Raw genomic sequence first — 24,363 nt, forward strand, 5'->3', positions numbered from 1 at the left:
ATCGGACAATATCATGTTTAGGTACCTAAACGCATCATTGTGACACTAAGGGAGTGGAAGAGTAGGCGATTTATCATGCCAGACATGAACACAGCATTGCACACACAAGAGCGTAATGACGTCAGTTGCCGCTGGTATGGTCAACAAGCTCCACTTTTCAAAATGCGGTTCAGATTACGCTCGCTGTGAAATACAAGGCCAGCGGCGGGAATACTTCTAATCAGAGGAAGCCCCTGGTTAAGCACCAGATTTTTCTCAAGGCTGAAGAGTGCATTCGCCTGCAACTCCTGCATTTAGCACCGTCAGCACGCCTGCATCCGTTAGCAACTCGTCTGCAGCCAGCAACATGGAAGAAGAAATGTTTGAAATAGCTAAGATTTTACAATACAAACAGCTGGATACTGTTTTGATTTATTCATTCATGTTTTTATATTGAGATCTAATTATGTTAAATTGAAAAATTTTGAGATTGTATTATTAAACAAATTAACATTTATTACCACATAAACTCACACAAAAGTACCAAAAACTGTTACCGTTGAGTGCCGGTATTGAGTGCCGGATTAAAGTTGTTTTGGGGAACTTTTGGGACTTACTAGGAAGACAGAAAAGAAAGCTGGTGTCAAATATAAATGAAAAAATGTAAACCCATATGCTCAAACACATAAGTAAGAAGGGGAAAAATATAATCTTTAAGTCAATAAAAAAGGACATCGTTTTATTGTTTATTTATTCAGCCAACTTCTATTTAAAGGAAAATAAAGTCTTGGTATTCTTAAGTCTGTTATTTCAAGGTTTAAACAGAACTACAAAAAATAAATAACTTGGAAGTTTTTGAGACCTTCATGTTAAAGGTGAAGGCATAAAAAAACCAATTAGCTAAAAGTAGTTAACTCTCCAACCTAAAGGCCATTTGTGTAGGACTTTCAGCTCAGGCAAATTTGCCCTAACAGCACATCGTTGATCCCAAAAGAGGTTTCCAGAAAGTCACTCTCTTCTCTGCATGTAAGTTTTACTGCTACCAATATCAAAGTCTGTTAGTCTGAAATCAAACACTGATTATACAAATTTGACCCGACCTGTCCAAAAATAACACCAACGCAACAGTTTGATTTAATATTGAACAGACTGGGAAGGAGCAGTGCTCCAGGAGTCCTTATTTACAGCGTTGCAAAGACAGCAACCCGTTATGCTGCTGTGGCTCTCATTTGCTCTTCCATGCCCATAAATTTCAAAGAAGCGATGAAAAGATTTGCAACCCAGAATATTATAGGAAATGTTTCAGGAAGTCAGGGTAGACCTCAGTAAAGGCCCAAGCCTGAAACCATTCTGCTGATTCCCATAGCCTAAAAGCCCTGAGGTGCTACTCAGTGAAGAAAACAGTCACACCACTGTTCAACATCATGAATTGATGTTTCAGCTTGGCAGTACTGAAGCAAGACATTGCCTATTAAGTACTTGTAGTGTACTGCATGGAAATGCTGCTGTGTAACAACTATCAAACAGGAGTTCTCTGGTTTGATCAGGGCTTATAATCGTCTAATTCTATCTGCTGTCAAATTCACCAAAAAGGAATCAGAACCAAAAGAAATTGGAATTGACTGTAAAATAAAATGCTCAGGAAATATTATATACAATTAAATAATTCACATGCTTGATTTCAACATTTCTTATCAATATTTATCTCAATAATTTATCAAAAATACTTAACTGGCCAAAGAGTCACACTACTCTTCTGTTTTTGGATATGAAATGAAAGTGAGTTGGGAAGAAATGGTCATGCACAGGTAAAATGTAGGTATGAATTGTAGGTATGAGTATTGATCAAGAGGTCACCACTACCACCCACCACTGTATGGTGGGTGGTAGTGGTGCACCCAGATGCATATACTGACAAACTGCTTAGTCCTTAAGATCAAAAAGGATATTTCTGTTGAGTTCCCGTTCACTCTTCCAGCCTGGGAAGTATTTCTGGAATGGTATAGTTTTGCACGATATTAGGAAAACATGCAATATGCGATAATGTTGGTGAATGTTGCAATACCAAAATAACATGATAAGCTAGTAATTAGGGATTTCGCTGTCTTTTTGTTTTGTGTTCATAACAAACTTGGACCACAAATTAGAAGTACTTTGTCCAGCTACGGGAAACAAAAAATAATTTCCATCTACATAAGAAATGTTTATTGTTGTAATTCCTTGATGACTTGACCACCTTCCCACCGACTGACCTTTAAAACATTTTATACTGCATTAAACATCTAGTAATAAGAAATGCATGGTACATAATTAGCTAACATCTACAACTGCAGTCTAGCCGGTTCTTCGTGATATGCATATTGCATACAGAGAAGTTGCTAGAATGATAAATACAGAATATACTTTTCAGCTTTACTATGATATGCATAGTTATTTTTTGTTTTGCACCCTGCACTAATAGCTAAATGAATCTTCTCTGTGCCCTTTTTGTAGATTTGATAACCCGGCAGCAGTCAGTCCCACTCCCACCAGGCAGCTGACTTTCAACTACCTGCTCCCTGTGAACGCATGGCTGCTACTAAACCCCTCAGAGCTGTGCTGCGACTGGACTATGGGTACCATTCCTCTTGTGGAGTCCCTTTTAGACCTCCGTAACTTGGCCACTGTGATGTTCTACACATTTCTGTGCCTGCTTGCTCACTACAGCCTGTGCTACAGACACAGCTCAGCCAAGACTGTGATCATGGTGAGAGGAAGTTTGGTCACTTTATTCACATTTTTATTTAAATGTTTTAATGCATTAGTCCTCCACAAGAATGCAAACTTAAGCTGATGTCATCTTATTTTATTTCTTCCCACAAATGTACCTAGAAATGCTTATATGTTGGTCTTAACATGAAGAAACGAAATGTGTTTTGTAAAACATGATGTCCTCCCAGACCAGTGAAGTATCTGCGTTGTTTATGATGCATTAAATCCACCTCAGTCATCTGAATTACATGTTGGTGTAGCAGGTTGGAGGGCAGAGCTTTCTGCAGAAGTAGAGATAAAGGCTAATTTTGACATGCAGACAACACAACACTTGTGCTTTTCTCGTGGTTCTGACTAACCAACAATTTAGGGCTTTGAGACATCAAAGAAGATGATGTCTTGTGTAGTTTTGAAACACTTTAAGCCATTTTTCTCTAAGCCACTTTTTCTTGGCATGCCCGTATTAGCTTTAAGCTCTTTGGACTGAACTGACTAATCCTTAATTAAGCAGTTAAGAAAAGATGGAACTCATGTTGTGTTTTTACACAATATGCCGTTTGCGGGCAAAAACTACCTACATCAGTGAAAGAGGTTCCTTGTGTCCAACACGTCCACAGCTAAAAAGACACCGAAGATAATTGTGCTTTTTCCTATTTAATTGTACTGGATCAACATGCTAGCCAAGGCTTGAAGTTTGCCATAATTTGCCAAATACTAAGTTTATTACCCTACTGTGCTCTGTTGTCTGACTTATCCTCTATGAAAGTTCTGGTTTTAATTCATTTTGGCTGCTGATTTTTGCTTTAAAAAATTGCATCAGAAAACGAGATGAAAACAAGAGGGAAAAAAAGAAAGAAGCTATGTGCCAGCAATAAAAGATAGGCTCTTGTTTAAATTTTAAAGGAAAACATGGGTGGTGTATGTTCACTGTGGGATACAGAAAAAAAATAAGCATTTGTTGTGCAACAGGCTTATGGTTCTCATAGTTGAAGGTCAGTAAACTTCCTTACAGTCTTTCATTTTTAGAAAGAGCAACACAAATCAACAATAAATAAACTCAATTATGACTTGTGCAGTGTTTACTCTGGTTTGGTAGGAACATTTTGGAATATGTTGCGTAACATTGTCATATCACATCAACCTATTTAGCGTCTCTGCAAGGTTGCCTGCTGTCTCACATGGAGCATGGGACACCACTCAAAAAGTGTTGTTCTGTGGAAAAGCCTACTTTGCGGTGGCGTTTCTCACATACAGTGGCTGCTGAGTTTGCCTGATGTCTAGATTTCAGAAATTCCTCTGCTTTTTATGACTTTAGATGGAGAATGCAATTTTAGTTGTGCAGTTTCACAATTTGGCTTGAATAATTTCAAATCTAAATCCACGATGGTGATCAGTTTGGATGAAATCCCTGCATTTCCTTAGCTGTATTTCTTAATAGATTTCATTCCTACAAAGGAATCTTTTATTATTTGTTCCATCTTTTTAACTCATCAGTTAACAACACATTGAGATCGCATTCAGAGAAGAAAATAGTTTTTGAAATTTTTAACAGTACAGTGCCGGGGTGATGATAATGATGTTTTTGAACTGTGTTTTCTTCTTGCTAGAATTGAAAGGCTCAAATATACAGTACAGACCAAAAGTTTGGACACACCTTCTCATTCAAAGAGTTGTCTTTATTTTCATGAGTATGAATATTGTAGCTTCACGCTGAAGGCATCAGAACTATGAATTAACACATGTGGAATTATATACTGAACAAAAAAGTGTGAAACAACTGAAAATATGTCTTATATTCTAGGTTCTTCAAAGTAGCCACCTTTTGCTTTTGCTTTGCACCCCCACACCATCACACCTCCTCCTCCATGCTTCACAGTGGGAACCAGGCATGTAGAGTCCATCCGTTCACCTCTTCTGCGCCGCACAAAGACACGGTGGTTGGAACCAAAGATCTCAAAGTTGGACTCATCAAACCAAAGCACACATTTTCACTGGTCTAATGTCCATTCCTTGTGTTCTTTAGCCCAAACAAGTCTCTTCTGCTTGTTGCCTGTCCTCAGCAGTGGTTTCCTAGCAGCTATTTTACCATGAAGGCCTGATTCACACAGTCTCCTCTTAACAGTTGTTCTAGAGATGTGTCTGCTGCTAGAACTCTGTGTGGCATTGACCTGTTCTCTAATCTGAGCTGCTGTTAACCTGCGATTTCTGAGGCTGGTGACTCGGATGAACTTATCGTCCGCAGTAGAGGTGACTCTTGGTCTTCCTTTCCTGGGGCGGTCCTCATGTGAGCCAGTTTCTTTGTAGCGCTTGATGGTTTTTGCGACTGCACCTGGGGACACTTTCAAAGTTTTCCCAATTGTTCGGACTGACTGACCTTCATTTCTTAAAGTAATGATGGCCACTCGTTTTTCTTTACTTAGCTGCTTTTTTCTGGCCATAATACAAATTCTAACAGTCTATTCAGTAGAACTATCAGCTGTGTACTGTATCCACCTCCTGCACAACACAACTGATGGTCCCAACCCCATTTATAAGGCTTGAAATCCCACTTATTAAACCTGACAGGGCACACCTGTGAAGGGAAAACCATTTCAGGTGACGACCTCTTGAAGCTCATCAACAGAATGCCAAGAGTGTGTGGAGCAGTAATCAAAGCAAAAGGTGGCTACTTTGAAGAACCTAGAATATAAGACATATTTTCAGTTGTTTCACACTTTTTGGTTCAGTATATAATTCCACGTGTTAATTCATAGTTTTGATGCCTTCAGTGTGAAGCTACAATATTCATAGTCATGAAAATAAAGACAACTCTTTGAATGAGAAGGTGTGTCCAAACCTTGTGTCTGTACTGTGTATATACAACTCTATGGAATATTTGCAAGAATGTATATTGGCAAGTTGCAAAGAAACTGCATGCTCTTTATAGTTATCAACAATGTCCTTGCGTAATTCAGGCTGAATATTTAATCACCACTCTTACTAGAAATGGTAGAGCTCATTTAAATGGTTGGGAATATTTCTACAGACCTGGCTTTGGGGCATACTCCTTACATTTTCAGTAGATGTGAAGTCCAGGTCATTCCAGATGTTAGTCTGCTTTATCCAAAACCAGCACTCTTTGGACTGTTGTCCTTTTGAAACAGCTAGGGGTGCACCGATTACCGTTTTCTGGCCGATAACCAATCTTTAAAAAGCCTGACCTGCCGATTCCCTTTTTTAGCAGATATGGGTTGTTTTATAAGTGTTTATAAGGTCACAATACACCTTCAGAGTTCCAATCTTTTATTGAAAAATATTGAACTATACCCGTGAAACAATACAAACTTGTTTAAGTGCATGAGGAAATGCTCTCAAATATAAACAAAAAGTTGAGAACATTAGTTTCTTTATTCTTTCATTTTTCACTTTAAAAACAAACAAAACGTGCACAACGGGTTAGACAAGTAGATAAGAGGTAGGGTTGGGTGTTCCAACAGGACAAGGATGTTTTAAAAAAAATAATAATTGAAGTTGTTTGTATTTTTGCTAACATTGTAAGGTCTGTTTCCTGCTCTGGTCCTACAACTCTTTACATCTACAGGTCCTTCTCAAAATATTAGCATATTGTGATAAAGTTCATTATTTTCCATTATGTAATGATGAAAATTTAACATTCATATATTTTAGATTCATTGCACACTAACTGAAATATTTAAGGTCTTTTATTGTCTTAATACGGATGATTTTGGCATACAGCTCATGAAAACCCCAAATTCCTATCTCACAAAATTAGCATATCCTTAAAAGGGTCTCTAAACGAGCTATGAACCTAATCATCTGAATCAACGAGTTAACTCTAAACACCTGCAAAAGATTCCTGAGGCCTTTAAAACTCCCAGCCTGGTTCATCACTCAAAACCCCAATCATGGGTAAGACTGCCGACCTGACTGCTGTCCAGAAGGCCACTATTGACACCCTCAAGTAAGAGGGTAAGACACAGAAAGAAATTTCTGAACGAATAGGCTGTTCCCAGAGTGCTGTATCAAGGCACCTCAGTGGGAACTCTGTGGGAAGGAAAAAGTGTGACAGAAAATGCTGCACAACGAGAAGAGGTGACCGGACCCTGAGGAAGATTGTGGAGAAGGGCCGATTCCAGACCTTGGGGGACCTGCGGAAGCAGTGGACTGAGTCTGGAGTAGAAACATCCAGAGCCACCGTGCACAGGCGTGTGCAGGAAATGGGCTACAGGTGCCGCATTCCCCAGGTCAAGCCACTTTTGAACCAGAAACAGTGGCAGAAGCGCCTGACCTGGGCTACAGAGAAGCAGCACTGGACTGTTGCTCAGTGGTCCAAAGTACTTTTTTCGGATGAAAGCAAATTCTGCATGTCATTCGGAAATCAAGGTGCCAGAGTCTGGAGGAAGACTGGGGAGAAGGAAATGCCAAAATGCCAGAAGTCTAGTGTCAAGTACCCACAGTCAGTGATGGTCTGGGGTGCCGTGTCAGCTGCTGGTGTTGGTCCACTGTGTTTTATCAAGGGCAGGGTCAATGCAGCTAGCTATCAGGAGATTTTGGGTCACTTCATGCTTCCATCTGCTGAAAAGCTTTATGGAGATGAAGATTTCATTTTTCAGCACGACCTGGCACCTGCTCACAGTGCCAAAACCACTGGTAAATGGTTTACTGACCATGGTATCACTGTGCTCAATTGGCCTGCCAACTCTCCTGACCTGAACCCCATAGAGAATCTGTGGGATATTGTGAAGAGAACGTTGAGAGACTCAAGACCCAACACTCTGGATGAGCTAAAGGCCGCTATCGAAGCATCCTGGGCCTCCATAAGACCTCAGCAGTGCCACAGGCTGATTGCCTCCATGCCACGCTGCATTGAAGCAGTCATTTCTGCAAAAGGATTCCCGACCAAGTATTGAGTGCATAACTGTACATGATTATTTGAAGGTTGACGTTTTTTGTATTAAAAACACTTTTCTTTTATTGGTCGGATGAAATATGCTAATTTTGTGAGATAGGAATTTTGGGTTTTCATGAGCTGTATGCCAAAATCATCCGTATTAAGACAATAAAAGACCTGAAATATTTCAGTTAGTGTGCAATGAATCTAAAATATATGAATGTTAAATTTTCATCATTACATTATGGAAAATAATGAAGTTTTTCACAATATGCTAATATTTTGAGAAGGACCTGTACAGTCAACTCATTTTGAATATTGCTTTGCATTGCTTACTTACTGAGAGAGCATTCAAGTGATTGGCTTACCCTCCCATCAGCTATCGCACCATATTAAACTCTTGAGACAACATGGTCAAGTTTAGAAGCAGTTTTTTATCATAGCTAACTTTCACGGAGGTTGAAGCTTAGCTTTATAAATTTGATCTTTGTTTTTTTACCTCTCAGGCCTTATCTTTGATCGTCCTGCCCTTCATTCCAGCATCCAACCTCTTCTTTCCTGTGGGTTTTGTTGTTGCAGAGAGGGTACTTTATGTTCCCAGTATGGGATTCTGTGTTCTTATAGCACATGGATTTAAGATGGTCTCGCATAAAGGGTAAGTAAATGTCCAAAATAATAATAGCTATGGTTGAAATAATATAAAAAATACAACTTCAGAACAAAATGCCAGTTTGTTTTTAAATTTCTTTGCCATTTTGTTGTAATTTTTGATTTAAGTGGAGGAAATTATTTTTTCTGTAGCTTTGTCTTTTTATAATGTTGCAATTAAAATAGTCAGATGTTTGCAGAAAGTTGTCACAATAATTAGAAATTGAACTTCATTGAAGTTATCTCAGTGACTCAGTTCAAACCTCAATTTATTTTGTCATGTTACAACTGGCAAACTGCAGTATTTTAATTAAATTTGTTGTGATAGACCAGCACAAAGTAGTGATATGACTAGATACCTGTTTGCATGAAATACTTTTTACATATAAAGTATTTTACATATGAAGTAATGTTTACAATATGTCTCAATGAAATAAAAAATAAATACATTCAGTGGGGAAAACAAATATTTGATACAGTACCAATTTTGCAGATTTTCCCTCTTGCAAAGCATGTAGAAGTCTTTAATTTTTATCATAGGTACTCTTCAACTATGAGTGACAGAATCTAAAACAAAAATCCAGAAAATCTCATTGTGTGATTTTTTAAAGTAATTCATTAGCATTTCATTGCATGGCATACATATTTGATACATTAGAAAAACAAAACTTAATATTTGGTACAGAAGCCTTTGTTTGCAATAACAGATATCAGATGTTTCCTGTAGTTCTTGACAAGGTTTGCACACACTGCAGCAGGGATTTTGGACCAGTCCTCCAGTGTTTCCCCTACCCTCAGTAAGGCCATCTTCAATGCCCTTGCTGAGGGAAGGAGGTTACTGGCTAAGATCTCCTGATACATGACCCCATCCAACCTCCCCTCAATATGGTGCGGTCGTCCTGTCCCCTTTGCAGAAAAGCATTCCCAAAGAATGATGCTTCTACCTCCAGGCTTCATGGTAGGGATGGTGTTCTTGGGGTTGTACTCATCCTTCTTCTTCCTCCAAACACAGCAAGTGGAATTTAGACCAAAAAAACTCTACTTTTGTCTCATCAGACCACATGACCTTCTCCCATTCCTCCTCTGGATCATCCAGATGGTCATTGGCAAACTTCAGATGGGCCAGAACATGCATGGCTTGAGCAGGGGGACCTTGCGTGCGCTGCAAGATTTAATCCATGGTGGCGTAGTGTGTTACTAATGGTCTTCTTTGAGACTGTGGTCCCAGCTCTCTTCAACTCATTGACTAGGTTCTGCCGTGTAGTTCTGGACTGATCCCTCACCTTCCTAATGATCATTAATGACCCACGAGGTGAGATCTTGCATGGAGCCCCAGACTGAGGGAGATTGACAGTCATCTTGAACTTCTTCCATTTTCTTATAATTGCACCAACAGTTGTCTTCTCACCAAGCTGCTTGGCTATTTTCCTGTAGTCCATCCCAGCCTTGTGCAGGTCTACTGTTTTATCCCTGATGTCCTTCCACAGCTCTCTGGTCTTGGCCTTTGTGGAGAGGTTGGTGTTTGTTTGTTTGACTGAGTGTGTGGACAGGTGTTTTATACAGATAATGAGTTCAAACAGGTGCAGTTAATGCAGGTAATGAGTAGAGAACAGGAGGGCTTCTTAAAGAAGAACTAACAGGCCTGTGACAGCCGGGATTCTTACTGGTTGGTAGGGTAGGTATCAAATACTTATGTTGTGCAATAAATTGCAAATTTATTTCTTAAAAATCACACAATGCAATTTTCTGTTTTTTTTGTTTTAGATTCCTTCACTCACAGTTGAAGAGTACCTATGATAAAAATTTGTCTTCTACATGCTTTTCAAGTAGAAAACCTGCAAAATCGCCAGTGAATCAAATACTTGTTCTTGCCACTGTAAATAATTATTGTGAAGTGGAAGGAAAAGAACATGTCCTTAAAAAAAAAAATTAAAGATTCTTGGATTCAACATTTGTATTCAGCAACTCACTTCTCCCTGTATTACAGCTGCAGGTCCTTTGGTCTCTACCAGCTTTACAATTCAAGAAATAAAACAAAATTGCCCATTCTTCTTTTTAAAACAATTAAAGTTCAGTCAGACTTGATGTAGAATACCGTATGTAAAAATCAGTTTTCAAGCCTTGCGTCTGATTCTCTATTGAATGTAGGTCCAGACTTTGACTCTGCCGTTCTGACACTTGACTATGCTTTCATATAAAGCTTTCCATTATTGCTCTGGTTGTATACTAGAGTCGTCATGCTGGAAGGTGAACCTCCACCTTGAAACATATTTTAGGGCCTTGCTGAATATTAAATCCGTTTTGGTCTCATCTGACCAAAGCTCTTTCACATTATCTGTTGTTCCTTGTCGCTTGTGGAAATCTGTAAACAGGACTTGCATAGAGGCCAGGTTTTTTGGAGTGCGAGACTAACTTGCTCTATCAACAGATTTTCTCACCTCAGCTTATTGATCTCAAGAGTTTCCATAGGTGTGGCTTGTCCATTTCTCTGATTGAAATGTCTTGGTGGGTTTGCTGTTGTGCCTTACTCTTCATTCAGATAATGTGGTGTTCCTTGAAATGTTTAAAGATTGGGATATTGTTTCAAAAGTCTAACCCTGCTTTAAACATCATTGCTACTGTTATCATTTTCCTTCCACTTCCCAAAAGAAGCACTTCTTTATATTGGTCTCACATAAAATCCTGATAAAATTCATTAAAGTTGCCATTTCAAGACTTAAAGCAAAAAACATGAGGGCTATGAATGTTTTTGCGAGGCACTGTAGATCTTTATGTTGTTACCATTTATTTCTCTGTACTGGTTAAGGACATTAATATGAAGTAATCTCTGTCTGAAATGTATTGATTTACCAGAGTGCTGGAGCTGATGATATAATGTCTGATGAATGGTGTTTTTGTTTCACATGATGAGGAGAGTTAAAACGTAAGAAGCAGTGTGGAGTGATCTGAAAGACTTTAAAAGCGATCTTCCAGCTGTCTTGGATCCTTGTAAATAGTTGTGCCCACTTTTAGGTTTAGAGTTATGGGCTCAATTTGAGGTGCTAGGGTTGATTACTGCTTGTTATTGGGACACTCCACTTACATCAAGTTTGGTCTCATCTTATCAGAACATCTTCATCTGGATGTTATGGTGTTTCTTGCTTTGTTGGTTCATAAAAAGTTGGAACATTGTTTTGCAGTGCCTCCATGAGGCTTGTGAACAGTGTTTGATCCCTCAGTGTGTTTTATTAAAACTCATAGAATTATCACGCACCTGAGCAGTAAAACATGAACTTGACTTGTCTCATCAGTATGATGCTGTGACTGATCTTATTGCCAAAAGGAGAAATTTAAACACCTTCTAAAACTGTCACAGACATTTAAAGAAGATTTCCTGGTTGATGATTGGCGTGCTGCTAACCACCCATGCAGTGAAAACTTTCAACAGGAATTGGGACTGGGAATCGGAATATACCCTGTTCACCTCTGCCCTGAAGGTAAAAGCTTAGTATGAGTATTTTGGCGGTTTTCCAGTGCTTGAAGGAACGTTTGCTTACCCTGTGATAAAAGTCTCCATTAAAGTCTAATAGGTAACACAGCTTTAATCAATCAGCCTTTTTCAGAGGGCTTTTTCCTTAATAAATTATGTACTGTTTCAGGTTAACAAAAACAATGCCAAGTTGTGGAACAATGTTGGCCACGCTTTAGAGAACCAGAACAATTATGCAATGGCTCTGCGGTATTTTCTCCAGGCCACTCGCGTCCAACCAGGTGAGCGACTTCAGTCATTCATCCTTAAATCATTTTGACATTTTTCAATAAACTGAAGGTATCGTACATGTGTTGGAAAATCCAGATCTCACAGAACGTTTGTTGTTTTGGTTTGCTGTGAGTGTTTCAGAGACACAAAATACCCATTGTTCTGTCTTTAACAAAGTCCTTCCAACTGGGAGTTGGAAACCTTCTGGTTTGAAATGATAAGATTAACTAATTTGCATCGATACAGGGATGCATATGTGGAAGATCCGAATTTATCGATTAAGCAGCTTTGAAAAGATGCAGTTGTGGGAATAAGATTTAGATGCAGATCTAGATTTTAAGTGAATTGATGAAAGAAATTAGATTGGACATCCTCCTGACCTAAATAAAAACAACCATACTGCGGATAAAATCACAGGAAAACACAAGCAAGTTTGTTTCAGACCCAGGAGAAATGAAAAGAATCAAGGACAGTTTAAATATACACTGTGAATAATGCTGTGCAAGTAAACATGTAAGAGGGAGTTTTGTCCAAGGATGGGGAAGTGAAAGAGTCCATTTTGATGAGGTGGTGAAAGAGATGACTTTTGGTGCATTAAATCTGTTTATAGTGGCTCTTGATCTCGTCTCTCCTCACAAAGTCAAGAGCCAGCCTGTGGTTCTATTAGTCTATCTACTAGATTTCTTAATATTGCTAAAAAAAAAAAAGCTACACTGCGCCTTTCTTCATACAATGTACAGAAACAATTATTTTGGCCCTTCACTGTTTGTTTGTTTTTTTCTTTGGGGGGCTGGGGCTGGGGATTCTTCTCATTCCTTCCACTTTGTCGGTTCCCCACCCACAAGTGTTTTCCCGAGATTAATAATGTAAACACATTAACCCAGTGAGGATTTCCTGCCGTACTAATCAGAAATATGTTCTTCTCATCGTTAATAGTTGATGGCTGATCATTATAGTTCTCAGCAGGATTTATGTTGCTACCTGAATCCTACAGATCAGTTTCAAATGCATCACACCTTCATTGGTGTTTAGGCTTCAGATTAGGTAACATGAAATAAACTTAATGCATAGAAAATTGTTCATTTGGTAATATGTATATTTCTTGCTGCAGATGACATTGGGGCTCACATGAACGTTGGAAGAACTTACAAGAACTTGAACAAGTCTAAACAAGCAGAGGAAGCTTATCTGGTTGCCAAATCTCTCATGCCACAGGTAAGTTCTCATTTCACATACACTTTATGCCTTGATAGCTACATCACCAAATACTACTATTGTGTGTGTGCGCGTGTGTGTGTGTGTGTGTGTGTTCCTGTCTTGGCATCACAGTGAGAACCATGTTCCCAATTTCACCATCAAATTGAAGACCGTTTGTACCAAAGTGAGGACATTTTGCTGGTCCTCACAACCTATTTTGGTAACGGTTAGGTTTAGGACTAAGGTGTGAATTGACTTTAGGTTAAGGTTAGGGTTAGGCATGCACTGGTAATAGTTAGGTTTAGGGTTATTGTCAGGGTTAGGGCATAGAAAGGGTTGAAAATGACTGAAAATCAATGGAAGTCAATGGGAGTCAACACATGGTCCTCACTACATATAGCAAAACAAGAGTGTGTGTGTGTGTGTGTGTGTGTGTGTAAGGAGATTTCTCTCTGGGACTGGTCTTTGCCACCATTCAAAAGAAAGTAAAGTGCAGCATACTACTGTGCACCCATGGACAGTTAACTCCACTCATTTGGCATGAAGACAGTGGATGCTTAACAGAGCTTTTAACTCCCTTCTGGTTTACTACCTGAAGTCACCACACCCTTCCTAATTACTTTGTTTGCTATTGTAACGGATAAAACTAACTTTGAAACCCAACTAACACTAAATGCCACAGCTATGAATATGCCATCAATAGTTCCAGCAACAATAGTGAAATTAATGGATTTATCCATCTATTCCCATAAAACAATAAATGTTCTTTGTGTTACTGAGATTAATCGCATTCTTCTTATTTTATTGTGACAATATTTGGTTCTTTACACCAATCAGGTTATTCCGGGTAAGAAGTACGCGACACGTGTAGCCCCCAATCACCTTAATGTTTACATAAACCTGGCAAATCTGATCCGGGCCAACGACTCACGGCTGGAGGAAGCTGATCAGCTCTACAGACAAGCAATCAGCATGAGACCTGACTTCAAACAAGCCTACATCAGCAGGCAAGATTTTCTGAACTTGTTTCCAGTTTGAATTAATGGGTTGTAACAGTATTCATACCCCTTAAAAGTACAAATTTGAGTGCTTTGTTTTGATTTTATGTGCTAGACCCACACAGAGTTCTCTGCATTAGCTCAAGCACACAATGAGTGCAAAGCAATTTTCAAATCTCGCTGCAGATTTGAAAACACAGGACCTTGTTTTGATCTAAACCATTCCACTACAACTCTCACTGTATTCAATTGTATTGTTGTCCTGTTGCAAGGTGGACCTCTGCCACAGGCAGTCTGTAACAGTTTTTCTTCCTGGATTGCCCTGTGTTGAGCTCCACCCATCGTCCTTTACCTATGACTACTTTTTCTGTTCCTGCTGATGAAAATCATCCGCACTGTGCAGATGATGTGTTCAAGGTGATGTTCAGAGTCGGTTGTGTCAGACTCTTTCAATTTTTTAAGATGATGGATTGAACATTACTCTATGAAATGTTCAAAGCTGGGGAACCTTATCCAACTTTAAACTATTTTACAGTTTTATCCTTATGGGACATCGTGACACTTGTTTGTTCACTAATGTTTTGTAGCACATCTCTAGGTGTCACAAGACCTTCATGCAGCTCCTGTATTTATGGTGTATTTACTTAATAGGCTAAAGGAATTTGGTTAAACTGGATTTTTTTGTTTTGTTTTTGGATGGGGCGAGCGGGTATAAAAGTACGGTAGCCAAATAGAAAAGCAGTTTCTACTTTTCTTCCACTTCACAGGTTTGCCTTACTTTTTTTGGTCTATGAAATAAAATCCCAATATAAAAATTAAAAATTTTTAACCCTAATGTGACAAAATGTGAAATTAAGAGAGATAAATACATTTACTGTAGCAAATTGTTTACTTAAATTAAAAAGTCGTTGCAGACGAATGGCGCGAGTCTGTATTTCAGGTCTACAGCATGTAGTTTATTTGTTTCTTTGACAGAGGGGAGCTGCTGCTGAAGATGAACAAGCTGACAGAAGCCCGTGATGCCTACCTCAGAGCCTTAGAACTTGATGGCACCAACGCCGACCTGTGGTACAATCTTGCCATCGTTAACATCGAGATGAAAGACCCACCTGAAGCCCTGAAGAATTTTAACCACGCCCTGGAGCTCAACCCGCGCCACAAACTGGCGCTTTTTAATTCAGCTCTTCTCATGCAGGAGTCTGGTGAGTTACGAGAAAGAGAGAAGATCCAGCTTAATGCTTTCTAATGAACTCATTTGTGGACGACTGTGACTCGTTATTAGTAAAACCTGGACCAGTTCACACATGTGAAACATCCAAACTGACTGACAGAGTGAGAACATTAAAAGCATTGAATTGTTAGTCACTTATATATTGTAGCACCATGCAAACTGGAATGAATGAAGAAAGTAACCTATTATTACCTACAGGGTGTGACCAGGTTCCTAAGAACTGTCCCCTATTCTGAAGTGATCTGAGCCAAGTTTCTGTCAGTACCTTTTTTTTTGACTCCGTAACAAGACAAACATTAAATGATCAGTTTTACTTGCAGCAGGTTTTACTGGAAGGTGAGGCAGCTTTTGAATCCAACAGAAACCTGTTGGTAAGCACGAGAGATAAATACACTGCTCAAAAAAATAAAGGGAACACTTAAACAACACAATATAACTCCAAGTAAATCAAACTTCTGTGAAATCAAACTGTCCACTTAGGAAGCAACACTGATTGATAATCAATTTCTCATGCTGTTGTGCAAATTGAAAAGACAACAGGGGGAAATCTTTGGCGATTAGCAAGACACTCAATAAAGGAGTGGTTCTGCAGGTGGGGACCACAGACCACTTCTCAGTACCTATGCTTTCTGGCTGATGTTTTGGTCACTTTTGAATGTTGGTGATGCTTTCACACTCGTGGTAGCATGAGACGGACTCTACAACCCACACAAGTGGCTCAGGTAGTGCAGCTCATCCAGGATGGCACATCAATGCGAGCTGTGGCAAGAAGGTTTGCTGTGTGCTGGAGACACCGTGGAGAGCGATCTGCTGCCTGCAACATCTTTCAGCATGACCGGTTTGGCAGTGGGTCAGTGATGGTGTGGGGTGGCATTTCTTTGGATGACCTCAAGGCCCTCCATGTGCTCACCAGATGTAGCCTGACTGCCATTAGGTACCGAGATGAGATCCTCAGACCCCTTGTGAGACCATATGCTGGTGCGGTTGGCCCTGGGTTCCTCCTAATGCAGGACAATGCTAGACCTCATGTGGCTGGAGTGTGTCAGCAGTTCTTGCAAGATGAAGACATTGAAGCTATGGACTGGCCCGCCCGTTCCCCAGACCTGAATCCGATTGAGCTCATCTGGGACATCATGTCTCACTCCATCCACCAACGTCAGGTTGTACCACAGACTGTCCAGGAGTTGGATGCTTTAGTCCAGGTCTGGGAGGAGATCCCTCAGGAGACCATCCTTCGTCTCATCAGAAGCATGCCCAGGCGTTGTAGGGAGGTCATACAGGTACGTGGAGGCCACACACAATACTGAGCCTCATTTTGACTTGTTTTAAGGACATTACATCAAAGTTGGATCAGCCTCTAGTGTGTTTTTCCACTTTAATTTTGTGTGTGACTCCAAATCCAGGCCTCCATTGGTTAATACATTTGATTTCCATTGATGATTTTTGTGTAATTTTGTTGTCAGCACATTCAACTTTGTACAGAACAAAGTATTCAATGAGAATATTTCATTCATTCAGATCTAGGATGTGTTATTTGAGTGTTCCCTTTATTTTTTTGAGCAGCGTATAAAGTCAAGGTTCAACCACTGAAAGATTATATTAATCATATTGCTTTGTGAAGCTGGGTACTTCCTGGAGCAATAAATTAGCCATGTGAAACTAAGCCGATTTTGGAGTGTGGTTTAACTTTCTTTTTGCACCATGCTCAGCTCCTATGTCATTAGAAGAGTTATATCCCAGCCATCAGTTAGAAATGTTGACTTGTCTCACTGTTTAGAAGTATCAAGCTTAAAAAACACTAAATTCATGATATTTTTAAAGAAAGTGAAATATGCACATATATGTTTACACATGGCTGCGCGGTGGCGCAGTTAGTAGCACTGTTGCCTTGCAGCAAGAAGGTCCTGGGTTCGATTCCCGACCGGGGGTCTTTCTGCATGGAGTTTGCATGTTCTCCCCATGCATGTGTGGGTTCTCACCGAGTACTCCGGCTTCCTCCCACAGTCCAAAGACATGACTGTTAGGTTAATTGGTAACTCTAAATTGCCCTTAGGTGTATGAATGAGTTTGTGCATGGTTGTTTGTGTGTTGCCCTACGATGGACTGGCGACTTGTCCAGGGTGTACCCCGCCTCTCGCCCATAGACTGCTGGAGATGGGCACCAGCTCCCCCGTGACCCACTATGGAATAAGCGGTAGAAAATGACTGACTGATATTTACACATATATTTTATAACATTGGTGTTCACAGTACCGGTGAGAAAGGTACATACATTCATCATGAGCATGAAAAAAACAATATTTAGCCTTTAGTGATTGATTTTTGTACAGCAATAAGCTTCTGGCATAGTTCTATCTGAATGTTTGCAGAATAGGAGTGTTAAATAAGTTGGTTTTCTGCCACAGACCTGACCTTTAATTTTAGCCCACAACCTTCCCAGTAGCATGCTTTGTCCATTCCAAAACCAATTTCAATGTGTTTTAGGATTCATTTCTTGTTAAAACACCAAAATCTGTCTAAATTTAAACCATTATGCTGTTGACTTTGTGTAATAAATAATTACTGCTGGCAGCCAAACAGTCCCTCAGCATGATGCTACCACCTTCATGTGGGACAGATGGCACAGTGTTCTTAGGCCGGAAAGCCTCACGTTGACTCCTCCCAAACATGCTTTTTGTTATTTAGGGGTGATGGCTCAATCCTCAGCTTCTGTGACAATAAAACCTTTCTCCAGAAGGCATTTGGTTTGTTCGTGTGGGTAGCTGTGAGTTTCACTTGAGCTGTAAGCTGTCAGTTTTGGAGCAGTTGTTTCTTTCTTGGTCAAAAGCCTTCAGCAATGTCAAGCTGGCTTTATTGTGGATGTTGACACTGGTGTTTCAGCACTTTCCAGTTCATGGAAACAAATTCCATTTCCAAAGAGGAAGAATTCCTGGCTTACAGTCTGCTCTGCTGTTTGCTCGACCAGCGAGCCTGCGTGACACAGATATCATCCTCTGTGCCTGCCTACTAAGGTGCTGCTAGAAGGTCTGTGTGAAGCTCAGATTTTTGAGGCATGCTATCATTTGTGGCCTCAAACACAGCAGTTAAATAAACATGAGTCACATGAGCAACAGTTGCTCAAATAACCTTGTGTGGAGTAGAAAAAAATCTGAAAAGAAAAATCAAGCTTAAATCATCGCAGTTTTATGTTCTAAAAACACCTGCATGAGGATCGAAACACCAAGCTCAGCCAGATATAGGGAAAGTCCCTCACACACATTTTATACATATCACTCAGGTGAATGCTTCAAGTTGTAGGACACACCCCTTTGTTTGTGCAATCCCAACTGCATGAAAGCACTCGCTGGCAGATCAACATTCACAATGTGAAAGAGATAAGTGAGCTTTAATGGGGGAGGTGTGTTTGGGTGTTTATTGCAGAACTATGATCTAGAAATGTCTTTAGATTCTGGACTAAAGCAAACTTGCTAAAATAAAGCTCTCTAGAGCCAATTTCTTTTTTGTAATGTAATAGAAAATTTAGAAGATAACTTTGTGTTATGACTTCGCATGACCTGATAAAAGTATTCTCTTACACTTCCTCCTGCTGCAGGCCTAATTTTATGTTTTGGTTTAGTTTACTCAGCTCTGCTCAGTCTCAGGAAGGGCTCCAGGGCTGGAGAATGCAAGATAAGGATGCCACTCTGTGCAGGGTTTAGTCAGCATGTCTGGGGAAAAATTACAACAGGTCTGACTAGAGAGTCAAATTTTACCACAACAATTTGGCAACGAGCACGGTGGCGCTGTTGGTAGCACTGTTGCCTTGCAGCAAGAAGGTCCTGGGTTCGATTCCCGGCCTGGGGTCTTTCTGCATGGAGTTTGCATGTTCTCCCCGTGCATGCATGGGTTCTCACCGGGTACTCCGGCTTCCTCCCACAGTCCAAAGACATGACTGTTAGGTTAATTGGTCACTCTAAATTGCCCTTAGGTGTATGAATGAGTGTGTGCATGGTTGTTTGTATGTTGCCCTGCGATGGACTGGCGACCTGTCCAGGATGTACCCTGCCTCTCGCCCATAGACTGCTGGAGATAGGCACCAGCTCCCCTGTGACCCACTATGGAATAAGCGGTAGAAAATGACTGACAGATGACTGACTGACAAATAATCATTTGCATAGTAGGGTTTGAAACAAAAGGGTTCCAAGCAAATATGTTCTTTTCTTTTCACAACCCTTCCATTATGAGTGTCTGTTGTAACTCTTAAAACAGGTTTTATTCCCTACACTGGTTTTGATGGTGGTCAGCTTTTCCCGAATTTCACATTTTCAAGTCAAGACAATCTATTGTTCTAAACAAAAACTACTCAGACTTTGTGCATTTAATTGAAAATATTTGTGGTGCAGGGTCAGACCTTGATTTTAAACTGTCTGCTTCCTTTCAGGAGAACCAAAGTTCTGGCCTGAAGCCAACCGTCGTTTCCTCACCTATGTGGAAGAGGAGCCTGATGATGCCAATGGCTACTTCAACCTCGGCATGCTGGCCATGGATGCTAATGAAAATGCTGCAGCTGAACATTGGATGCGAAAAGCCATAGGTCTGCAGGCTGGGTTCCGCAGCGCGCTGTTTAACCTGGCTTTGCTTTACTCTCAGTCTAAACGTGAGGTTGATGCACTGCCTGTGTTAGACGAGCTCCTGCGCCACCACCCTGAGCACATAAAGGGCCTGATTCTGAAAGGCGACATCCTCATGAACCACAAGAAGGACACCCACGGGGCTAAAGCTTGCTTTGAACGCATTCTGCAAATGGACCCTACCAACGTCCAAGGAAAACATAACCTGTGTGTGGTCTTCTTCGAAGAACGGGACTTACCGCGGGCCGAGCGATGCCTCGAGGAAACTCTGGCCCTGGCTCCGAATGAGGAGTATGTGCGTCGTCATTTGAACATTGTACGCAGTAAAATGGCTGCCATGAGCGCAGCAGGGGAGCCGCTTTCAAAAGAGGGAGCCCGTTTGTCACCCAGGGAGGAAAAGCCGCAGGAAGCAACAGAAGAGATTGCTGTGGGCAAAAAGGAAGGGAGGGGTGCTGATGCTGTTGGAAAGAGCACCGGAGAGGAGAAGAATGTGCGGAAATCCTCAGTAGAAGGACTCAGAGGTGGGGGTGCAGACCAAACAGAACCTTTTGACAGTACACAGGCTGGCAAACGGACTAAGGGCAAGTCCACTAAAGAGATAAAAGATATAGAGGAAAAAAGGGCAGCAGCCTTGAAGAGACTAGAGGAGATAGAGCGTATATTAAGTGGTGATTGATAATAGTGCATCTCAGTACTGGAGAACCTTTATCAAAGCTCATTAGAATAACACAGCACTCCCCTTAATAATGTGTATTCTTAATCAGCTGAGATTGTATGTTTTCTTCATATCTTTCGAACTGCTCAGTGTCCGTCTTTATTTTTCCTTTTTTTAAATCTTAGATCATATAAAACTATATGGAACAAATGATCTATTTTAAGCCCACTGCAGATGTAAATGTGAGCTTCAACTGAATGTGAATTTCACACATTTTTCTTTTCTTTTCTTTTTTTCTGCTCCGTGTGTGTGATTATTGTTTATCACTGGATTTGTGTTTAATAAGATGTGTCACTCTTCCGTTATTGTTTAAAAGAAAAAAGAATGATTGTATCACGGACAATTAAAGGAAGTGACCTGTTCCCCACACGTCTCTGAGGCAGGACCGTAACAGAACACTTCACAGCTCAAAATAAACCACACAGCAAGCAAAATACCCCCCCTCCCACACACGAACACACACACAAACACCTCTAACACTACAAGCTCATGCTCCGTCACAGCAGCTTAAATTTATTGATCTCACTTGGCACTTCATGCTATGACATCGTATTTTGTATTTCTAGCTGCCTTCACCTCACAATCTGATTGAAGGTCCTTTTCCAGACTGTTAACCCTGATCAATCTGTTCCATTTTCACGGCTATGTTCTGTCCTGCAGCAGCTTTATTAGAGGTGGATGTTTTGGATGTTTTTCTTAGTAAACTGTCCCGAGGACATTGCTTCTACATGGGTGACACCCATTTTTATATGACGGTTAACGATCACGCACACCCCTCCTTAGCAGCACCATGTGTTTTCATTTTCCAAAGCTCCTTCCACCTCAAGAGGGGAATTTTCTTAGCACATTTGGAAAACATGGATTTCCTCCATCCTCTCTGCACAATAAGGATGATGTAACGACTCACTGCAACCAAGACATCATTTGGAGGTTAGATATTTTCTAATCGTTTTTGCAGACTCTATTGTTTACAAGCAGTTTCTGGCAATGCCAAGGGGTATTTTTTTTTCATTCTACCACTAAATAAGACCCAACTGGCTGTCTTTGAAGTAATCTGCATATTCAACCAATTCTTCAAGAAAGACCACCAAAAACATTTCTGCACCTTATAACAGGACTGCCTCAACGTAAAGACTAAGCCAAGGCAGCCATGTAATTGTATCAATGCGACACGCTCTACACTTTCTAATGTAAATTTTGCAGAGCTGCATTTTTTCTCGTGAGCAAATCAAGATTTTCACAGCTCCCGTGATGTTATTGGTTTCTCTCCACAAGACTGAGATTTGTTGTTTATGGTTGTTATGATGGAGGCGGCACAGACTGATTTCTGTCAGAATCAGTGAGGCGGTACTACTTAAAGGCATTGCTGTGCGCTAATCTTTTCTGGCTCTAAAAATATTAATCTACATTCATATTCAGAGTTTCATATCCAGTGTTATTTATTAGTATTATGTTTTTTACTCTCCAGGTTAAAGCTATGGCAGTGTGTGTTTTTGAGTCCAGTATTTTTATTTTTTACTGTGTCAGATCCATCATGTGTTTGGTCAGAGCCTGTGTCAGTCAGTGTTAAATGCTAACTGATTAACAGTGTGTTCCATTAAGAAGGTACAGCTTTGGACCATGAAGCATCCAGTTTGCTATGTATTGAGTTTTACCTCATTTACTGTCTTTCTTTCTTTTTTTTCACAATTTAAGATTTTTATAAGACCCTTGGTGGTGGTTATTAAATAAAGTGGGATTAAAAGGCATGATTATGGTCGAGCGTCTTTCTCTCGCACACAACTCCAACTCTTTAGAACTGTAGCTGATTTAAACATTTATTCATTGTCAACTTGAATGAAATTATTAAATGTATATCTTAAATTATTTTTAAAAACAAGAATGGAGATATAGTAAATTAAGAGTTTACATATTGGGTCAAATATAAACTTACACTACCATTAATGTTTAATAAGTGAGTTGAATACTACAGTGCCTTATTATTAACACTGCTTTAATGGTCGTGATTGAGTGCAGCAACACAGAAGGCATTAGTTTGAATGTACGGATCGATCAATACAATGGGACAATAGGAAAATGCAAAGAGTTCCGAGAAGATCTAAGAACTATAGATGGACACAAATTGGTTGATTCTTTTTTATCCATTTCTGCAGGTTCTGGGTTCTGCCATGGACCCGGCTTAACAGTCAGGTCCATGGCAGGAAACCAACCAGTTTATATCAGTTTCACCAATTCTGCGAAGAATAATGGTCAAATATCCAGCCAGAATGATGCAAAGCTTGCTAACAACTTCGAAAACTCCTTTAGGGGTAGTTACCCAAACAATAACCAAGTTCTATCCATATATTTGAGCCTGTATGTGATATGTCGACCTTGTGTAGGCTAGAGAAAATTTGGTACGTTTCAAATTTACACACCCAGTTTTTGTTTTAGAAATCCCTGCATTTGTATGGTGTTTACTTATTACCCCCTGGGAAAAAAGTCATTTAAAACATGAAAAAGCCAAACTATTTTAATATGCCTATGATGTGTGTGTAAACTTGATTTTAGCTGTACGTGTGTAAGGATATGAAGATTGTTCAGCTGTGCTTTGCTTAACAGAGAGACTGCGTCATCCTAGTGCCAGCCCAATCTGAAATGCCAAACGAAGTTTAATATTAAGCATAAACACAGGAAAACTTGTCTGTGACCAATTAATGTCATTTACTACTATATGTTGAAACAACAAACATCTTCTCCTACAATGAAGCAGTGTCTATGAGAAAATTAAAGAAAATCCAAGGGTTCAATTGCAACAGGAAGCGACTTTGTTCAGTGTAATCAAAGTTTGCAGATGTTTTATGATGAATACTATTACTGTGTCTGGCCCAATTCAGTCAAAGCACATGGAGGATGTTTATATTACAGCAGACATGGAATAAATTTAAAACAAAAAAATATTTTAAACTTCTCCTGACTTTAAAAGATCCCTGGCTGAAACGTAAAATGCCCAATTTTATTATCAAAACCAATTTTTGTGTTACTCAATATTTTTTAAACTATGTCTCAGCGTTAGTCTTGAAAAGTCTTTTTTTTTTTTATCCAGGATCTCTAAAAGCCTGGGAAAACGGTTGATTGCAGAGATCCCTCTGTGTCATTTTATGGATCTGGGCTTGTAATGTCTTATGTACATCTTCAAACTAAGGGTGATATGTCACAAAAAAAAAGCCTAATTGATGATTTATACCCATTGATTTGTAGATTGGGAGAAGCCTATCATGAAAAAATCTCCTTCGATTGGGCAAAGCTCTGAATCTACAGTCATTTAAAATAAATTAATATTGAAATCTATTTTAGTAACTGCATTTATTATTAGACATTAGACCAATAAAACAAATTTTTACTAAAGAAATTTGGGTTTAATGAAAAGTATGTTTAATACCTACTTTATGGTGGTTATTTTCAAAAGGTACTTTTAATCTGACAAACGAACCTCGTTGGAATGCATATTCTAATTTATTGAATATGATTGTAAATGCACAAATTAATATGAAAGATGTGCAAACCCTTTGCCAATCAGTTAAGAGGCTCAATTGGAGGCTGGTTCTCTTCATTATCAGTCCTA

General features: G+C 39.8%; 1 protein-coding gene across 1 annotated transcript in view; it reads left to right on the forward strand.

Annotated features, from left to right (window-relative positions):
• Positions 1–22,507, forward strand: part of tmtc3 (transmembrane O-mannosyltransferase targeting cadherins 3) — a 48,765-nt gene extending 26,258 nt beyond the window's left edge. The window contains exons 7-14 of the mRNA XM_047393058.1: positions 2,473–2,725; positions 8,128–8,276; positions 11,625–11,745; positions 11,908–12,019; positions 13,120–13,223; positions 14,043–14,212; positions 15,179–15,405; positions 19,855–22,507. Of these exons, the coding sequence (XP_047249014.1) occupies positions 2,473–2,725; positions 8,128–8,276; positions 11,625–11,745; positions 11,908–12,019; positions 13,120–13,223; positions 14,043–14,212; positions 15,179–15,405; positions 19,855–20,720 (2,002 nt within the window). The 3' untranslated portion in view covers positions 20,721–22,507. The remainder of the gene's footprint in view (positions 1–2,472; positions 2,726–8,127; positions 8,277–11,624; positions 11,746–11,907; positions 12,020–13,119; positions 13,224–14,042; positions 14,213–15,178; positions 15,406–19,854) is intronic.
• Positions 22,508–24,363: the final 1,856 nt, after the last annotated feature.

The sequence above is a fragment of the Girardinichthys multiradiatus genome, chromosome 2, assembly GCF_021462225.1.
Source record: "Girardinichthys multiradiatus isolate DD_20200921_A chromosome 2, DD_fGirMul_XY1, whole genome shotgun sequence".
Classification (NCBI taxonomy): domain Eukaryota; kingdom Metazoa; phylum Chordata; class Actinopteri; order Cyprinodontiformes; family Goodeidae; genus Girardinichthys; species Girardinichthys multiradiatus.